General features: G+C 34.6%; 2 protein-coding genes across 2 annotated transcripts in view; one reads left to right on the top strand and one right to left on the bottom strand.

The window, feature by feature from the left end:
- The window catches only part of LOC133191698 (TALPID3 protein-like), a 70,824-nt gene extending 58,650 nt beyond the window's left edge, over positions 1-12,174 (bottom strand). Inside the window, exons 1-8 of the mRNA XM_061327433.1 lie at positions 12,045-12,174; positions 6,347-7,320; positions 5,858-6,141; positions 5,407-5,549; positions 5,071-5,236; positions 4,524-4,718; positions 3,426-3,702; positions 1,889-1,976 (exon numbers count right to left, since the gene is read on the bottom strand). Of these exons, the coding sequence (XP_061183417.1) occupies positions 1,889-1,976; positions 3,426-3,702; positions 4,524-4,718; positions 5,071-5,236; positions 5,407-5,549; positions 5,858-6,141; positions 6,347-7,320; positions 12,045-12,112 (2,195 nt within the window). The 5' untranslated portion in view covers positions 12,113-12,174. The remainder of the gene's footprint in view (positions 1-1,888; positions 1,977-3,425; positions 3,703-4,523; positions 4,719-5,070; positions 5,237-5,406; positions 5,550-5,857; positions 6,142-6,346; positions 7,321-12,044) is intronic.
- Positions 12,175-12,604: 430 nt separating this feature from the next.
- Positions 12,605-16,532, top strand: LOC133191800 (mitochondrial import inner membrane translocase subunit Tim9-like). Its single transcript, XM_061327535.1, has 4 exons — positions 12,605-12,658; positions 13,971-14,036; positions 14,968-15,063; positions 15,966-16,532. The coding sequence occupies exons 2-4, from the start codon at positions 13,986-13,988 to the stop codon at positions 16,092-16,094; spliced, it is 276 nt and encodes a 91-aa protein (XP_061183519.1). The 5' UTR covers positions 12,605-12,658; positions 13,971-13,985; the 3' UTR covers positions 16,095-16,532.
- Positions 16,533-19,735: the final 3,203 nt, after the last annotated feature.

The raw sequence follows: 19,735 nt of genomic DNA, 5'->3' as shown, positions 1-19,735 counted from the left end.
ATGCAAAATCTGTCATGAGGGTAGGATGATGCATTTATTGAAAATAAATGAGATTTTGTTTATTTTATCGAATATTAAAATATATTTGTCAATGAATATTTTCACTGAATATTCATTTAAGAATTGTTGACAAAATTGACATCCCTACTTAAAAAACCAGAGGTTTTGATTCTTCATCCTAGAATTATGCTTTGTTTTCAGAATCATTTCTCCTGTATTCCCTAAAACATAGGATACAATTTATAGAAAATTTTTACGCTTTGATGGTTCTATTGAGATTATTTCTGGGAAATATTTAGCCTCTACCCTTGAATTTACCATGTCTGTAAAAGAATTCATTTACAATATTTTAATGCCTTTGTCCTGTTCAAAGAGGAGATAATTTAGTATTCAACTAGGAAATAAACAAGCATATCTCATACATGTGTTTTACAACTCAAGTAAACTCTTAGTAAGCATTCTATCAATCTACATGTGCAAAATATACTAAGTGTCTACTAGAGTTGATTGTAATACACTGACTGTGGAATCAATCATTTAAATAGTTACCTACATGTGTAGATAAATGACACACTTATTGTTGCCAATAACTTTGTCAATCATTTCAATAATTCTAATTTACAAAATACTGAGGTCTGATGTCAAGATCCTTATAGCTCTTGAGAAATTCCAAGATAAACCATGTTTTCTTATTGCTGCCCAACCCTGCCTCTGGGAGCTATGTTTTGTACAAACTTGAATCTATACTACCCGGAAATCCTCTGAATTTTTCATCCATTTGATAAGGATACTTGTATTTTTATTTGACTAGTTAAATATCCAGTAGTAGGTTCATGTACTTGCAATCAGTGGTAAGCATTCAATCCTTTGTATGCACCTCAGCAGACCTGTTTACCCATATAGTTGTCTCTCAATTTTTTTTATTAGATTTGTCAGTGAGATTTGGCATTTGTCAGTAAGATTTCACTTTCCATCGATTTTACATATATCACAAGAGAACTACTACATTTGTGATTATTATTTCTGTCATTTTTTAAACCACCGTATTTTGGCAACCCGAAAACTTTGAAATCTTTCTCTTTTTTTAGCAATTAAAAAGCTTCAAACTGAGACAGATCATAACAAAAACTAACTGCTAAAATCCAAACGAACAGATTTCTGATCTCCATATTTTCATAATAGCAAAACATGAGATGTATTTTGGACTCAAAATCCATACAAAATACAGCGATATCATAAGAGTAAACAGGTCAGTTGTACACAGCTAAAACTTTAATCATGACAGGTTTTTAACTGATACTTACACCATATAAGACTGAAAACCTTTTTGGGTCTTTTCTTTTTCTTATGTCTTTTATTCTTTTTTAAAATTCAAGGGCAGTAATTTCATAAAAGTGCATCACAGGGAAAAATCGGGACAAATGATGTACCCTTTTGGCAGCCGCCTGCCCACCATTTTCACTATTTCAATAACAAGATTTTTCCTAAGGAAAACCAGGTTAAAAAAGATGATGTTGTAACGTTACGTCCTAACCACATTATGACTGGGACAAAGTAATATTACAGAGTGTTTTTCACAAATTCAGAGATCAAAAATTTCAAACAAAATTTTAAAATATAATTTCAGGGCATGTAGAAATCAGGAGAAATATTTGTTCTCTAATCCTTGCAATCCACAGATTGTCATTGGTTTTGTTGGAGTGTGTGATTGACACCTGTGGCTTGCATTTTTACTTGAGTTGTGCATTCTACATGCTTTCATATCCTGAAAACTCCTATCTCTCCTTAACTTAAGCTTTTTTTCTCTTAAATTTTATTGTTTTTCTACTCCATTCAGGCTTTCTCCATATTTATTTTGACATCTTTCATTTTGAACTTCACTACTTACTTGTCTTTGTCTTCGTACTTGGTGGGCTCGGGGACGTCACGGCGGGGGGATGCATCAGATGCCAGTATTTCCTCTAGGATCCCTCGAGCTACAAAAAAGGACATTGAACTTTCATCTTTTTCATTTCAACATAATAATGAGTTTTGTAAACAAGTCTGTCTAGCATTAATACTGATGAAACATGAGATTTGATTTTTATAATACATTAAATTTCACTAGATGTACTACAGTTAAAAATACTACAATAAATCCCAATGTTTGGTGTGTGGCATTCAATCGATGGAAACGGTGAATTCTTGCTAATCTGGACCCCTGTGTCATAGACAATAACTGACTAGACCAAATTATTTGAAAATAACGAAGCCTAGATTGAAATGGTAAAACTCTACATGCAGATCATTTAAAAAAAAATAATTGAAATACGAACTATCTATGCATATCCATAATTACATGGATAGATAATCAAAATAGCAATACAACTAAATACAGAATGATTCAATTCAAAATATTGACAATTATTGGCCCCAATTATCACTGAATAAATAGAAGGTCTTCATTTTATCAGTAAACATGTTTACATCTTCAAAATATCCTATTTCAGATATTGAAATTCTGAGTTTAATTGCATAAACATTTTCCAAATTGAAATATTCATAACTCCACAAGTAAACTGCCAACCATTTTGTCTGTAAAATCAGATCAATATTTGTTTGACCCTCTTTTATTTCATATCAACAGAAAAATATATTAAATATGCACAATTAACAAATTACAATTTCTGTAATTGTTACTCTGTTTTGAAAAAAAATGTCATTTGACATTTAAGTGCTAAACAAACATTTAACTTGATTAGCTTGCACACACAGCATAAGCTGCAAATCTGTTGACTAATATACAAAATCAAGGTTATGAAAAACAGAAAAACACTTATAATTAGTATGTTTTTGTTCTTTGGAATCCCTTGCAAACATGCAGCATAGACGGTAATTTTCAGCAACTTATTGTTTATAAAGCTTTGCTCGAAATTGATGTTCCTTCAGAAATGAACAACCAGATTGTTTGCATACTTTGTAATGAAGTACTTAAGCATAATATCAAATACAAATATATACTTTAATTCAGAATTTGACTCCTAATTGATCCTTGATACAGATTGCACTCACAATTAAACACATTTCCAAAGATGTTGAGAATTATATCCTTTGACCCTACATTTCACCGTCTTAAAAAATACCAATATTTCTAGGACTTGCCTATAAGTCAGACATAGAATTTTGGCAGAAGTCATATTCCCAAAAATCTGATGGTCATGTATAAGTGAGTATACATGGTAATAAATCGAAACAGAAAAAATATAACCATTTATTTCAATCCAGATCAAAGGGATGGCACTTAAGCTGTTTACAGACTGTCAAGTATCTAAACATAGTCCGGGGTTAAATACACTTTGCCTAATCTTAATTAAAAAATGTTGAACATCTCAAGTGTAATTTTAGTACACGTACATATATTACCATCATAGATAGAAATACTTTACTTGATGGTTGTTTCTTGTTTCGAAATTCAAAAGACAGTGGTTTGGGAGGATTGGTCCTGGGTTTGGGGGTTTCTGGTGACCTGTGATCCTGGAACTGCTCCTGATTATAATCCCCATGACCCAGTTTTGGGACTGTTGTCTTTATGATTGGTTTTGGTGGGAATTCTTTCTTCCTCTGTACAGGTGGACTCCATGAAGGAGATCTTATGGTTGGTGATTTGGATCTGGTGACTTCGGTTCGATTTTGTGGTGTTCTTGATAGGGATAACAATTTTGCCTGTAACAGTAGAAGTTAGGAATAACTGAATATAAAAGCTGTATTATGAATCGAAGCTTTTAATATACATGTACATTAACTGATGAAAATTGATAAAAGTATATATGCAGTTTGTTAACCAATCTTCTGAATACTGTAAATGTATTATTACCATGTATAATTTTTAAACATGTTAGAGTAAACTTGTTTTTGAGCATTTCTGGATGTTATAAATCTGAATCTTGCAGTCACAAAATATTTCTAAACAAACATGTTATGGAGTTAATATGCCCCAAATTTTGTTCCATTTGTTAGAGTCTTTGATGAATTTATCACAGGTATGTATTACTCAGATTAAACAAAAGGACTGTGACTCCTTTTTATTATACAGAGGCTAATTTCTAAGTATCTTAAAATTACTGTTAGCTGAGGAATATTCATCCCTTAATTGTTGCATTTGTTATGGAAAATTTACAGAATAATTTTACTTATCCAAAGCTTTGACGAAAGCTCTTTTTTCTTTGAATTTACCAAATAAGTATAAACTAAATGAGTGAAAATAAAATAACCAAACATTCCCAGCATAAATATTTAACATAAAACAGATTTATAAGGGATCTTGTATCAATTAATTATGTGGTGAATCTGTTATTACTGAGTTTACATCAAAGCATACATCTCTACTCAGTAGTTCAAATAAGGATGCCTGTATGCCTTAACAGTTGGAAGTAAAAGTTAGTTCTGTCCACATAGATATCAATATATTACTAAACAGGTTCTACTTACAATACTAACTACTGACATAGGAGTCATGTAAACTTGTAGACTTGAACAAACAATACCTGCATGGCAACCTGTTGTTCTTGTAACTTTTCTAGGTGTTGTATTCTCTGCTCTGTAACTGTGGCCAGTTGTTTCTCTAACTGGGCCACCCTTTCAGACTCTGACTCCCCCTTCAAGGGAGGGGCCACATCAGACTGGAGACTGCCAATCTGGTTCAAAATGTTGGTCATCTTGTTCTCTAGTTCTTGTTGTGCCTAGTATGAAACATGGTTCTTTTGCAAAACTTCTGACAGCAAAGAAAATGTATAACTGAATTCATCATTGATCATAAAATTGTACATGAAGTGCTAATAATCGTAATTCCTTTAGAGACAAACATCACATCCATGTACATTTTTTGTAGTGGATTAATATCAGGAAATATATCCACCCTTGGTCTTTGTGCGGTGGCGACCTCGAAAGCTTGGTTCCCTTTACCATGCAAAGATCTCAGGTGGGCATATTTCCCAATATTAAGTCAATAACCTATAATTCTGAATTAAACACAAAATAAATTTTGTCAATTTTATTTTATCAGTTGAAATTATCCAAAGTCCTATAATATACCTTAAGAAATGGTTGTGTGGCAGCTATTGCGGCACTAGCAGCCACTGCTGCAGTAATGGCCTCTGTGTTCTGGATACTCGGCTCCTTGGTTTCCTTCTTTGATGACTTGGCAGCTGGACCAATTAGTCTAGGCTGAACAACCCTCTTTTTAGGACCCCCTTGCAATCTTAAAATCAAACAGTTGATCAACAATTAAAATTCACATAGACAGGAATTTGTATGCTGCATTTTTCTTCTTGCTCTTTTGAGTCCTTGATATTTTTTAACTTACACAGTACTACGTAATGTATGTAGTTTATTTTAAGTTTTTCTTTCATTATCTTTTGGAGATGTTACCTCTTAGTAAAATTCTCTTTCATCAATAGTTGCTTCTCTGACAAGCGGAACTTTTCAACATGGATGTCATCTGAATCGGACGGATGATCCATAACAGATACACCACTACTTTCTGATCCCTGCTTCAACCCACCACTCTGGTGCTGTAAGATATATTTCAATGAAGGTAAGATTATTTTGTATGTACACATACACCTCCATTTCTGTTGTTAAAACTCCTGATTTTAATTATGTATAGTTTTACAAATGTGCTGTGATTGCATAACTTATTGAGGAATTACCAAAACTATGGATAATCTTATTGATAAATTATTTTGGGTGAAAGATTGGTTTAAGATAATAAATGATAAAAAAGCTACTAAACTGATCAAAAAACCCACAGGATAAAAAAAAACAATTTCATTAGCTGATGCAGTAGATAAATGAGGCATTCCCCTCCCCAAGGACTTACCTTGGTATATTGATGGAATTTATCTGGCAGCCTTGGAGGGATTTTTTCCTCCTCCTCCTCTTCTTTAGTGTGACTGACAGTAGAATCCTCATCCTCCATTGGCTGAGCTGTCGAGATTGTGACCAGTCTCTCCTGGACAGTGAGTATTTGACCCGAGTCACTGAGTGAGTGGTCTGAGGAGACGGAGCTCCTGGTTGATATGGTGACTATCCTCTCCGGTACAGTGACAATCTCTGGTTGACTACTCGTAGCACTGTTAATGCTGGTTTCTACTGACTCAGTTACTATTAGGGAACATAATATGAAAAAAAAAAATTGTTTTTACCTCAGAATAAACAATGATGAGAGATAGAAAAAGAAGAAATTGAAACAAGGGCAAGTAACTTTAGTTATAGTTTTATTTTTTAAAGATGAAAAAAACTATTTGTTTTAATATTTTCATGATCTGATACACAAGTTTAATTTGGTTCTCTTTTCTCAGAGTGATACCTAATTTTTCTGGCACCAAATCTTGTCTTTCTATTTGTTCTTTACAGAACTCTTCAATATAGCTGCCTTTATCATCATCATCATTACGTAGAATTTTCTTGTCTCTGTACACTTTTTCAGGTGTATGCCGCTCTACAAAAACAGGTTGAGGGAATCCTTCGGTTTTCCTTTGTTTTTCTGGTGTATTTGCTTTCTTTGGTTGACTGGTCTGTTTTCTCTGTGGCGTACATTGTAGAGTTATGATATCCTTGGGGTTGTTACTTACAGGTTTTGGTACAGAAGTCTGACTAACTGTCTTTGAATCTTTAAGTGACTTTGAAGTAGGCCCTCTAACTATAGATCCAGGCTGGCTAACAGTAGAGGACTTTGAAGTTGCAGAGTTTGGTCGACTAGATGGTTTTAGAACATCTGAGGCTTGACTGTGTGTTCTAGAGGTATCTACTCCTCTAGAACTTGCCTTAGATTCTGTTGAGATTTTACGCATTCCTATACTTGTACTCTGTTCCCTTGATTTACTTGGATTAATCTCTGGTTGTACATTCTGAACCTTAGGAGATTCCTCTCCTGTGTTCGCTTCCTCCCTTGGGCTTTCATATGGAGACTTAATTTCTCTCAGCAGTTTAGAAGACACCTTCACTTTAACAGGACCAGAACTGTTAAAATTTTCTTTTCCAAAAGAATATTTTGAACACTTTGAGATGTTACTTGTATTATCAACACTCTGAAAAGTTACATCATCTAAAATACTTTTCTCTCCCGGTGCTGCTGTAGTGGACCTGATCAATACATCACTAGCTGTTGTACTAACATCAGAGCTGTGCTGGGATACATCAAGCTCATCAGTCTCTCTACTGTGAGATGCCTTAGTTTTCTGAGATCTGTCTTCAGTTTGACCGATTCCACTGTCCGGTACTTCTGATGTACTTTTCTTCTTTGATCCTGAGGATGACCTGCTGCTTATTGATGACTGAGATCTGGAATATAATATTATGCAAGCAGATTTTAGTCTTAGGGGAAATCATTTATAAATAAAAATGTAGTTAAACATTTCATTTTTCTGGTGGGAGATAAATTCTAAATTTTAAATATGTTCCATTTCTGATTATCAGATTCCTGCATACTGAAGATATTCAAGTGGGAAAAAATTGACTTTTAACAATTCCACTGCTATTTGCACATTTTTTTTTGGGGGGGGGGGGGGGTAAAAAAGAGTGGTGCAGCACATCTTGACAATATATCATGTCAAAAATGGGCATATAAAAATACATTCCATCTTTTTCTGCTTAATTTGAAAGAGGGGGCTCATAACTAACATACTAATATTAAAATATTTTCATGATTTTTATCCTATCTTTTTATGAGAATCAATGTTATTTAAATGAAAAAAATATATTCTGATAGACAAAATTAATCTCCAAATCTATGATTAACAACTCATTACCCCTTCTTTTTACCTTGTTTTCAATTGTGCATCAACACTAAATTTTATCAATGAGAAGATTGGAAATTACAACTCATAACCGATACATAAACAACTCTTATGTGTAGTTGTGTACACAATTATAAGGTATATCAATGGTGCTTACATACTTATACAGGGTTCGAAATTCACTATATACATCTCGCAAAATGCGAGTTAGAATATCCAAATTGTGAGTTAAAAATTTTGTTACTCGCAAAATAATTCGAGTTGATATTTTTTCAATGTAAATTTCAACCGTGAAAAAATATCCGTTTCAATCCAGTTTTAATCTTTCTCTCTTTAGTTACTGTTTATATCCGTCATTTTTAAATGAACGACCATGTGCCATGTCCGATGATCATGTCGAAAATTTTTTAGAAGATGGATAGATGGCCGCATTGGCATTTTTCAAAAAAAGCTTTCATTTTAAGATTGAGAGTTGTCTTTTGAAATTGCGAGTTCATTTTTTTGGTACTCGCAATTATTTGCGAGTTGTAATTTTAGGGAGTTTCTACCCCTGTTATATAAGAAGAAATATGAATCTACGATGTATTATGATATAATGATACATTATAAACTACATTTATGGGCTTATAACAAGCTCAACAAGCGGCACTTAACTCAGTACCCACAATCCCCATAAATTACATACATGTATGTAGTCCAAACTACATACTATACATAACCTCTGAAGTCAAACCTTCCAAATGTATTGTGCACTTATAAAAGTGTATATAAAGGGTTTTGTTGGTATATACAGTGAAAAATATAAAACTTTGCTTGCACCATAAAAACATATTAGCTGGTACCATGAGCTCTATAGACACATAAGAGCAAAGAAATTTTGATGGACCCACATGAAAAAGTTCTACAACTCCCAATCCTCTTTAGGTGTATAACAACATGATGGCTGGAGCATGGCAACAACTTAACAAAACAAGAGGCCCAGGGGCCACATCGCTCACCTGAGCACTATGACTAGGAAAAAGCAGAAATCACTTCAATCTTGAAAGGTTGAAAAGTTTAAATATAAAAGTGGTTGGGGGGGGGGGGGGGTGTCATAAATGGAACAAATTTGAATCTACATTATCTGAGGATGCTTCCATTTAAATATGACCAAACATGGCTTTACTGTTCTTGAGTAGAAGATTTTTAAAGATTTAACCTATGTATTCCTATGTAAAACTTTGATCACCCATTGTGGCCCCACCCGACCCCCGGGGGTCATGATTCGAACAAATTTGTATGTACACTATCTGAGGATGCTACCATATAAATATGACCAAACATGGCTTTGCTATTCTTAACAAATTGTTTTTTTTTTTTTAGAATTTTTACTATGTGTTCCTATATAAAACTTTGATCGCCCATTGTGGCCCCACCCGACCCCTCGCAGGTCATGATTTGAACAAATTTGAATGTACACTATCTGAGGATGCTACCATATAAATATGACCAATCATGGCTTTGCTGTTCTTGAGAAGAAGATTTTTACTATGTGTTCCTATGTAAAACTTTGATCGCCCATTGTGGCCCCACCCGACCCCCGGGGGTCATGAGTTAAATAAATTTGAATGTAGACTATCTGAGGATACTTCCATGTAAATATGACCAATCATGGCTTTGCTGTTCTTGAGAAGAAGATTTTTAAAGATTTTTCCTATATATTCCTATGTAAAACTTTGATCGCCCATTGTGGTCCCACCCGACCCCCGGGGGTCATGAGTTGAACAAACTTGAATCTACACTACCTGAGGATGCTACCATATAAATATGACCAATCATGGCTTTGCTGTTCTTGAGAAGAAGATTTTTACTATGTGTTCCTATGTAAAACTTTGATCGCCCATTGTGGCCCCACCCGACCCCCGGGGGTCATGAGTTGAAGAAACTTGAATCTACACTACCTGAGGATGCTACCATAAAAATATGACCAATGATGGCTTTGTTGTTCTTGAGAAGAAGATTTTTAAAGATTTTTCCTATATATTCCTATGCAAAACTTTGATCGCCCATTGTGGCCCCACCCGACCCCCGGGGGTCATGATTTGAACAAACTTGAATCTACACTACCTGAGGATGCTTCCAAGTAAATATGACCAATTATGGCTTTGCTGTTCTTGAGAAGAAGATTTTTAAAGATTTTTCCTATATATTCCTATGTAAAACTTTGATCGCCCATTGTGGCCCCACCCTACCCCCCCGGGGGTCTTGATTTGAACAAACTTGAATCTACACTACCTGAGGATGCTTCCAAGTAAATATGACCAATCATGGCTTTGCTGTTCTTGAGAAGAAGATTTTTGAAGATTTTTCCTATATATTCCTATGTAAAACTTTGATCGCCCATTGTGGTCCCACCCGACCCCCGGGGGTCATGAGTTGAACAAACTTGAATCTACACTACCTGAGGATGCTACCATATAAATATGACCAATCATGGCTTTGCTGTTCTTGAGAAGAAGATTTTTACTATGTGTTCCTATGTAAAACTTTGATCGCCCATTGTGGCCCCACCCGACCCCCGGGGGTCATGAGTTGAAGAAACTTGAATCTACACTACCTGAGGATGCTACCATATAAATATGACCAATGATGGCTTTGTTGTTCTTGAGAAGAAGATTTTTAAAGATTTTTCCTATATATTCCTATGCAAAACTTTGATCGCCCATTGTGGCCCCACCCGACCCCCGGGGCTCATGATTTGAACAAACTTGAATCTACACTACCTGAGGATGCTTCCAAGTAAATATGACCAATTATGGCTTTGCTGTTCTTGAGAAGAAGATTTTTAAAGATTTTTCCTATATATTCCTATGTAAAACTTTGATCGCCCATTGTGGCCCCACCCTACCCCCGGGGGTCTTGATTTGAACAAACTTGAATCTACACTACCTGAGGATGCTTCCAAGTAAATATGACCAATCATGGCTTTGCTGTTCTTGAGAAGAAGATTTTTGAAGATTTTTCCTATATATTCCTATATAAAACTTTGATCGCCCATTGTGGCCCCACCCGACCCCCGGGGGTCATGATTTGAACAAAATTGAATCTACACTATCTGAGGATGCTACCATATAAATATGACCAATCATGGTTTAGCTGTTCTTGAAAAGAAGATTTTTAAAGATTTTTCCTATATATTCCTATGTAAAACTTTGATCGCCCATTGCGGCCCCACCCGACCCCCGGGGGTCATGATTTGAACAAACTTGAATCTACACTACCTGAGGATGCTTCCACATAAGTTTCATGTTTTCAAGCACAGTGGTTCTTGAGAAGAAGATTTTTTAATGATGCCATTAATTTTTCACGAATTCTTAATTATCTCCCCTTGGAAGAAGGCGTGGCCCTTCATTTGAACAAACTTGAATCCCCTTTACCCAAGGATACTTTGTGGCAAGTTTGGTTGAAATTGGCCCAGTGGTTCTTGAGAAGAAGTCGAAAATGTGAAAAGTTTACAGACGGACAGACGGACGGACAGACGGACTACAGACAAAATGTGATCAGAAAAGCTCACTTGAGCCTTCGGCTCAGGTGAGCTAAAAAAAAATCTGTGGAATCTCTCTGCCACAATACTAATACATTCATCCTTCATAAACAAGCCTGCATGTGAAATCTTTTTTTCATGGTTAAAAACATCTCGGGTTATTCTGATTTTGTCAGAATTATTCAAGAATTAGAAATCTTGATTCTGAGGGTCCTATTATACACTGAAATTGAAAAAAATTTAACTTTAAATTTTTATTAGTCATAAATCCATGTGGAAAAATGACATTACAATATGCAGCAGGCCAAAGAAGTTTACTAAAAATTGTGAGGTCATTACGTAGATGAATGTATTAAAGAGGAAATAGTGAATACATCATTTGAGAGGTTTACACAAAGAAAACTGCACTCATCCTAACACAGTTTCACAATTAACCATTTCATGATGACCGCAGCACTATTCTTCTGTAGGGCAAATTAATAAGGCTTGGCAAATTTTTTGTTAACAGATACTAAAATGATGTATATTAAACAATTGCTTTTACATCATTTTTCAACAAACTATAACATTTGCCCTGCAAAAGAGTAGTACCGCAGTTATCGTGAAACAGTCTATTGGACATATTAGTACAATGAATCTTCAGTGCTAGTTCAAAATAAAAAAAAAAAATGGAAAAAAACGTAAGAATCTACATGGACATTAAATTTGAGTTAATTCTCCTTGCTATTTCCACACGAAGCACTTACCTGCTTGTTCTGTCTAAGGCCTTAACAGCTGCGTCTGTCGTTGACAGCAACTCAAGCATACCCTCCATCACAGATATTCTATTCACAGTGCACTTCAGAACTGAGGAAATTCGAACGCATATTGCTACAGTGCAAATGCACTATCTTGCTTGATTTTTTGTAATGAATTTACATGTTCATAAAAACTTATCTGTTACATCATCATAATTATCACACATGATACGCAAAGTTCCCTTGCTAAATTTTAACAAAATTATATTCAAACACCCGCTACATTCATATTGTCAACAAAAATATTTCTATGAGTTTCGAATGAAACGTGGATTTTCATTGGTGCATTTTCCAGTTTATGTTTGTCGTAAAATATTGATCAACAATTTTACAGCAAAATTAATAGTTTATTATATTTAAAATTACGTATCTATATAAAGCACATGTTATATTTTTATTCAATATATACAGATATTGTAATTTTCAATATTTTTCTAGTTTCATAAAATGTCAATATAAATTATCCAATCAAAATTCATGTAATTGAAATTCGGTTTTCTCTGTTTCACTTACGATAGAATTAGTATATGTTGAAACTTGTCAAAAGGGACCCACGTGGGAAGGTAAACAAACCCATGCCGTACATTTGGATGTACTTACAATGACTTCACCAATGGTGTTCATCATTTTTTGGCAATATTTAGAAACTATTTTGTATAGATCGCATTATTTTATAATCAGGTCAGGAAAAATGTCCAAATCATGTCATTTCGAATTTGTTCCTCGAATTTCAAGGTTGCATTTAATTGTATACTTAAAGCTTTGTTAAGGTTTCGATACGGCAAGAAATTGAGAGTGCATTTTAGGTTATACTTTTGAACTCGGGGGAAAACCAATATCCTGGTTGTAAAAGTATTAGGCCTACCTTAAAATACATTACCAATTTAATTCTTGATTTTAAAGGGTTTTAGCTCTTGATTTTAAAGGGTTTTAGCTCACCAGAGCCAGCATCTTCGCTAGCCAAGGGTTTCCGATCCGAAATCTACTGATTTCGGATCGGAAACCCTTGGCTAGCGAAGATGCAGAGCCAGACACAAGCTAGTTTTTTTTCTGATCAAAGAATGTTTGGCATCCTTCTGAGTCTAAGACTGTCTCTCACCCCTTTAGTGTCATTGGTAAACTTTTCACACTTTTAACCTTTTCCGGAACCTCTCGGCAAATTTCAACCAAACTCGCCACAAAATGAGTGAACATAGTGAAGGCAAACTAACTATATAGGGGATTCAAGAATCTTTAATTAAGAGCCATGCTCTCTCTCAAGGGGAGATAATCAGGGCATATACTGATAATGTCATTTGAAGTTCTTTTTTCTCAAGATGGTGACCCATTGAGCCAGAAGAAATTAAAACTTAATGTGAAATTATACAGTGTAGATTGGAGATTATTTGAACCATAGTATTGGGAGGATAATATATTTATAAAGTAACATAGTGTATATTGGACGAATCTTTAAAAAAATCTCAAGAACAGCAGGGTCACAATTAGTCATATTTAGGTGAGAGAGGGCTTTTGTTTAATTGATACATCAACAGCAGCTTTAACATCATTAGACTTTGGTTTCTCATCTAAATAATCTAAGGGCAGATCTCTATCTTTTGCATTGTGTATATTAAAAGTCATGGACATTCATTTAAAGAGAATGTATCACAGTATGAGGGTAACAAGGGAGAGAACTCTGCTTTAGTGATGATTTAAAAGAAAATTAAAAATCACTGGGTCTATTGGTTAAGTATTTTTCATCTAATAAATATGACTGAATCTTGCTGTGCAGATGTATTAAGCATTGACAAAAGCCCCCCCCCCCCCCCCCCCCCCAAAAAAAAAAGGTTCAAATGGTGACTGTTAATAGTTATTTTATTTTTTTTTATTTTTCAGATAAACATATAGAGCATGGCAACACAAGAAACACAAGAAATAGATCCTGAGGCTGCAGTTAAGCAGGTTAGCTACTAGCTAGTACATTATGATTGAAGAATTTTACATTATTATGACTTATAATTAGCATAATATTGAATAGCAAGTTTGTGTATGCAAATAATAAGTAAACCAATTATGTATGAAATATCTCTTGATTTTTCCATGTTTTTGAGCAGAGGCAGGCAATATTATACTTTATTATACTTTCATGTTAAATACTAAAATCTGATTGGTTTAGACGCATTTAACAATCCGTAATGTTACCCTCAGCGTTAGCAACAGACTTGACAACGGGTAACATTACGAAAATATCACATGCGTTCAAATCATGCGCGTACGGTTCACCGTAGAATTCTCAAAACGTCGGTTGTGCGTTTGAAAGAAGCCGAATAAACGACGTCAATAAAAGCTTGCGTCCGATGTAGCTTACTTGAAAACAACAAACGACAGACGAAACATCCTTGCGAGTGCAAACTTTAGATGATAAAGGACTTTTTGAGTAGCAAACAAACAATAAAGAGGTTGGTAAATCTTTTCCGAAGCTTTCTTATTGAGAAAAATAGAAGCGGGGAGTTTGAAAGCTTTCTAAGCGTGAACTTAACGACGATCTCCGAATTTTTTTTATGACATCCGAAATCAATAAGACATTCAGTATAATAAAATAAATAGTACACGTTTTTGAGGGTAACAGTTGAAATTGACACCCCTCGGAAAACCATTGTCAACCTCCGCTGACGCGTCGGTTGACAATGGTTTTCCTTGGGGTGTCAATTTCAACTGTTACCCTCAAAAACGTGCACTATTTATATAGTGTATCTAACTACATAGTGTATCTAACTACAGAATATTTTTGTTATTTCTAAAGTAATTGTGCCCTTTGTGTTCAAGTAGAATACAGTATGTATTATTTGTTTCACTCCCAGCTGGACTAATATGTAGATATTTTGATTTTCAGTTTAAAGAGTTTATTGGAGCATATAATAAAATAACACAGATGTGTTTTAAAGACTGTATTCATGATTTTACAACAAGAAAAATTTCAAATGCTGAGGTATGTAATTTTCATGACATTGAAATAAGATGTATGAGCATAACATGTAGCTACACACCTTGTGTAGTGATCTGTGTGAGCGAATCAAATGATCTGATTTTAATCAGATTGTCTAAAACTCAAGTTTGTTGCTGGTGTACATTTTTTTTCTTTTATAATAATCTTCCAAAGTGGTATACATTTCCTCTTCAACACATATTTTAAGCCAAATTAAAAGAAAGCATTTGTAGGTTACTGCAAACCAACTTTTATTCGCGTGTGAGAAATATCTGTGAGTTTTGCAACCTACTCTAACTCACACATATTTATCATTGCGAACCATTTATTTTGCGCTATTTGTACAGAATGTTTCCTTAGTCACGAAAGTTATCGTCGCGGATTGATTTACAACTGACAAATCACAAATAAAAGAGATGTGACTAATAGTTGGTTTACAGTATCTCTTTAAATGAAGGGCCATGTTCTCATACAATGGAAGATAATAAAAGTAAAAATTTCTTTGGATTATAAAAGATCTATAAATTCATTAAATATGGGCCAACTGATGGAACAATTTTTGACGTACATGTAGAATAGTCATCTTATTTCCCCAACGTATTAGATATACTCATGAGAAGTATGCTAATTATATTGTGTAGGGTAGTGTATAGTGTGTAGTACACCTAGAACTATTTGAATTCTATACTTTTAGCAGAAGTAATAGGGTCTTTTGAAATCATATATACAAGCATAAAGAAAAAAAAATAATATTCTCGAAAGATCATCATAACTTTAGACACACTGTTTTGCATAAGGTGTCAAGATTATTTCAATTTCAATTATTGTTGCCATTATTTGATGAAATATTTGAAAACTAAATTTTGATCCATTCACCATTTATCAAAGTTCATTTCTGATTTCAGAATAGCTGTTCCTTAAATTGCTTAGAGAAATATCTGAAGTCCACACAAAGAATATCTACTCGATTTCAGGAACACCACTTACAGTACACAGATGACTCACCATACAAGACAATGGCTGGAAAAAGTTGATGAAGGCCATTTTAACGAAGGAGGACATTAAACTAAATTTTTCAAGTTAAGATCCATTTTATGGATCATTGTGTCCATAATGTCAACTGCAGAGAGATGGGATATCAACACCATGTTATACAATTCTTGTTGGATGTACAGTTGACTTAATTATGAAAATTTAAATATATAGATATGTGAAGTCATTTAGAAAATTGCAAGGTCATGGTATAAAGTACACTAAAATATGGAGAAATGAAATAGATGACCTTATGAATGATTTTTTGGGATGGTAAATTGACTGAGATATAACAATGACAAAAATATGTATTAAAGTATTACATTTATGTTAATCTGTTTTTTTTTTAACTGTTGACCTTCATGAATTGGACATTTTAGTAACTCTTCAAAGAATTATGTCTCTCAATCATGGAAAAGTGAAATATATTGTGTTTGTCATTTTTTGTATGCCTCTGTATTCAATGATTTGGGAGCATATAGTGTTTGATCTGTCTGTCTGCCTGTTCGTCTGCAAAGAGTTTAACCTTGCCCATAACTTTTGGTTAGTTGAAGCTAGGGCTTTCATATTTCACATTTGTATTTCTTGTGACAAGAACTTTCATGGAGTACCAACATATTTGACCTTAACCTTGGAGTTTGACCCACTTTTGCAAAATTTTATTAAACTTTTACCTTGCCCATAATTTTTGAATGGTCTGAGCTAGGGCTTTCATATTTCACTTGTATATTCCTTCTGACAAAACCTTCTGTTGGGTGCCATCATTAATGAAGTTTTGACCTTGACCTTGGAGTATGACTTACTTTTGAAAAACTTTTAATAACAATGGCAATAACTTTAGAGTAGTTGGTGCTAGGGCTTTCATATTTGATAATACCTTTCATTAGTACCAAAATTTTGACCTTGACCTTGGAGTTTGACCCACTTTTGAAAATTTAAAAAACTTTAACCTTGCCCATAACTTTTGATTGGTTGGAGCTAAGGCTTTATATTTCACATGTGCATTCCTTGTGACAAGACCTTCCGCAGGGTACTATTATTTTTATGACCTTTTGACCTTGGAGTATGACATCCTGTTGAAAAACTTTAACCTTGGACATACATATAACTTTCAAATGGTTGGTGCTAGGGCTTTCATATTCTATGTGACAAGACCTTCCATTGGGTACCAACATTTTTGACCTCATGACTTTGACCTTGGAGTATGACATACTTTTGAAAAAACTTTAATCTTGGCCATAATATTTGAACATTTTGTGATGGGGCTTATGCAAGACTTCGCTTAGGTACTGACCTTTTTGACCTTTAAGTTTGACCTACTTTTGAAAATTTTTTGCTTTGGTCATAACTTTTGAACAGTTGGTGCTAGGGCTTTAATGTTTCATGTATATTCCTTGTGACAAGACTTCCCTTGGATACCTGCAATTTTGACCTTGACCTTGGAGTATTACCTACTTTTGAAAAACTTAAACCTTGGCCATAACTTCTAAATGGTTGGTGCAAGGGCTTTTATTAGCTCACCTAAGCTGAAAGCTCAAGTGAGCTTTTCTGATCACATTTTGTCCGTCGTCAGTCTGTCTAGCTGTCCATCTGTCTGTCTGTCTGTAAACTTTTCACATTTTCGACTTCTTCACCAGAACCACTGGGCCAATTTCAACCAAACTTGCCACAAAGCATTTTTGGGTAAAGGGGGTTCAAGTTTGTTCAAATGAAGGGCCATGCCCTCTTCCAAGGGGAGATAATTAAGAATTGGTGAAAATTTGGTGTCATCTTTTAAAAATCTTCTTCTCAAGAACCATTGGGCCAGAAAAGTTGAAACTTAAGTGAAACTTTCATTACATAGTGTAGATTCAAATTTGTTAAAATCATGACCCCCGAGGGTAGGGTGGGGTCACAATGGGGGATCAAAGTTTTACATAGGAATATATAGGAAAATTCTTTAAAAATCTTCTTCTCAAAAACAACAAAGCCACAATTAGTCATATTGATATGGAATCATCCTCAGGTAGTGTAGATTCAAGTTTGTTCAAATCATGACTCCTGGGGGTAGGGTGGGGCCACAATGGGGGATCAAAGTTTTACATAGGAGTATATAGGAAAATTCTTTAAAAATCTTTTCAGAAACAGAAAAGCCATAATTAATCATATTGATATGGAAGCATCCCAAAATTTTGTTGATTCAGGTTTGTTCAAGGCATCCTCCAGTAGTAGGGTGGGGCCATAATGGGTGATCAAAGTTTTACAAAAGAACATATATAGGAAATATCTTCAATAATCTTCTTCTCAAGAACAACAAAGCCATGATTAGTCATATTGATACAGAAGCATCCTCAGGTAGTGTAGATTCAAGTTTGTTCAAATCATGACCCCCCCCCCCTTCTCCCAGGGTAGGGTGGCAGACATCTTTAAAATTCTGTTTTCAAGAACAACAATGATTAGTTATGTTACGGTTCTCTAATTATTCCCACTACTATGGGAAACATTTCTGTGGAAATACACAGTACAAGTTAAACAATACTCCCTGTAAAATATTGCACTATAAAACGACAAATTATATGTTTAATTAATTGTATATTTATTGTATCATCAATTGTATAGTTACCAAGTTGGGACGAGGTCGGTAATTAGCGTTACCCCGAAATTCCTCGACATCTTACATTCCCAAGTCACGCTTTAACTGTTTACGATTGCTTTTGTTTATTTTTACGAAGTTCATCAGCAATAAGTCCCAAATGTACCAAACAGTATATTATCCGCGCCCTAGGGTGCGTGATTCCTTTCGTCGATCCGATCGGCATGGCAGCACATCAAAGCTTCTTTGCAATAACAAAGATGGCGGGTAGTTTCACTTTGTCGTGACGTCACGACAGTCGAGCCCGATGCCTATATAAGCCAGCGCAGATCGATCGACTAGTCAGTTTGCGAGTTTGTAAGTTGTTACAGCTCACATCTCCAGAATATCTGGGAGTGAAAGTCAATGGATAACTCATATTGAAAAATAATACATTTATGGGAGCTGATGAATTTTGAGATAATATTTTATTTTTACTTTTAATAATTATATTGAATTGTTCTGTGGGAGAAAATTATTGGGAGGTGAAATAACTCTTCCATAAGTATCAATTGTATTGTGAAGGGACTCCCAGTATTTTGGGAAATACTTTTATACTTTTGTAAATTTATTTATAATTCCCTAAAACTTAATTCTCCCATTTGAAAATATTTTATTCCCATTTCTAATTGGGAGAGAAATAATATTTCTACGGGAGCAAGAAATAGGGATAATCATTCAAAGAGATATTACAAGTTAAATACAACAAGAAATAATAAATTTTTATACATTTTAATCCTGACTTAGAGTTCTTTTGTCCAATATACAGACTTGGGAGACCCACAAGTTGCATAAGGGAGAAAACCCCTGAACGGCAACAGTTATTTGAATATAGAAGCATCTTCAGAAAGTTTAGATTCAATTTCATTCAAAACATGGCACCTGGGGGTAGGCTAAGGGTATGCCAAGAACAGGCGATCAAAGCTTTACATATGAATATATAGGAGAAGAAATCTGCTGATGAAGAACAGGAGTGCCATATTGACTCAGGTGAGCATTGTGGCCCATGGACCTCTTGTATTTCATATGTAT

The sequence above is a fragment of the Saccostrea echinata genome, unplaced genomic scaffold, assembly GCF_033153115.1.
Source record: "Saccostrea echinata isolate AGI-Se365-2 ecotype Australia unplaced genomic scaffold, CSIRO_AGI_Sech_v1 ptg000024l, whole genome shotgun sequence".
Taxonomy (NCBI): domain Eukaryota; kingdom Metazoa; phylum Mollusca; class Bivalvia; order Ostreida; family Ostreidae; genus Saccostrea; species Saccostrea echinata.
The sequence above is the reverse complement of the archived record's forward strand: the minus strand, read 5'-3'. Positions and strand labels throughout refer to the sequence as shown.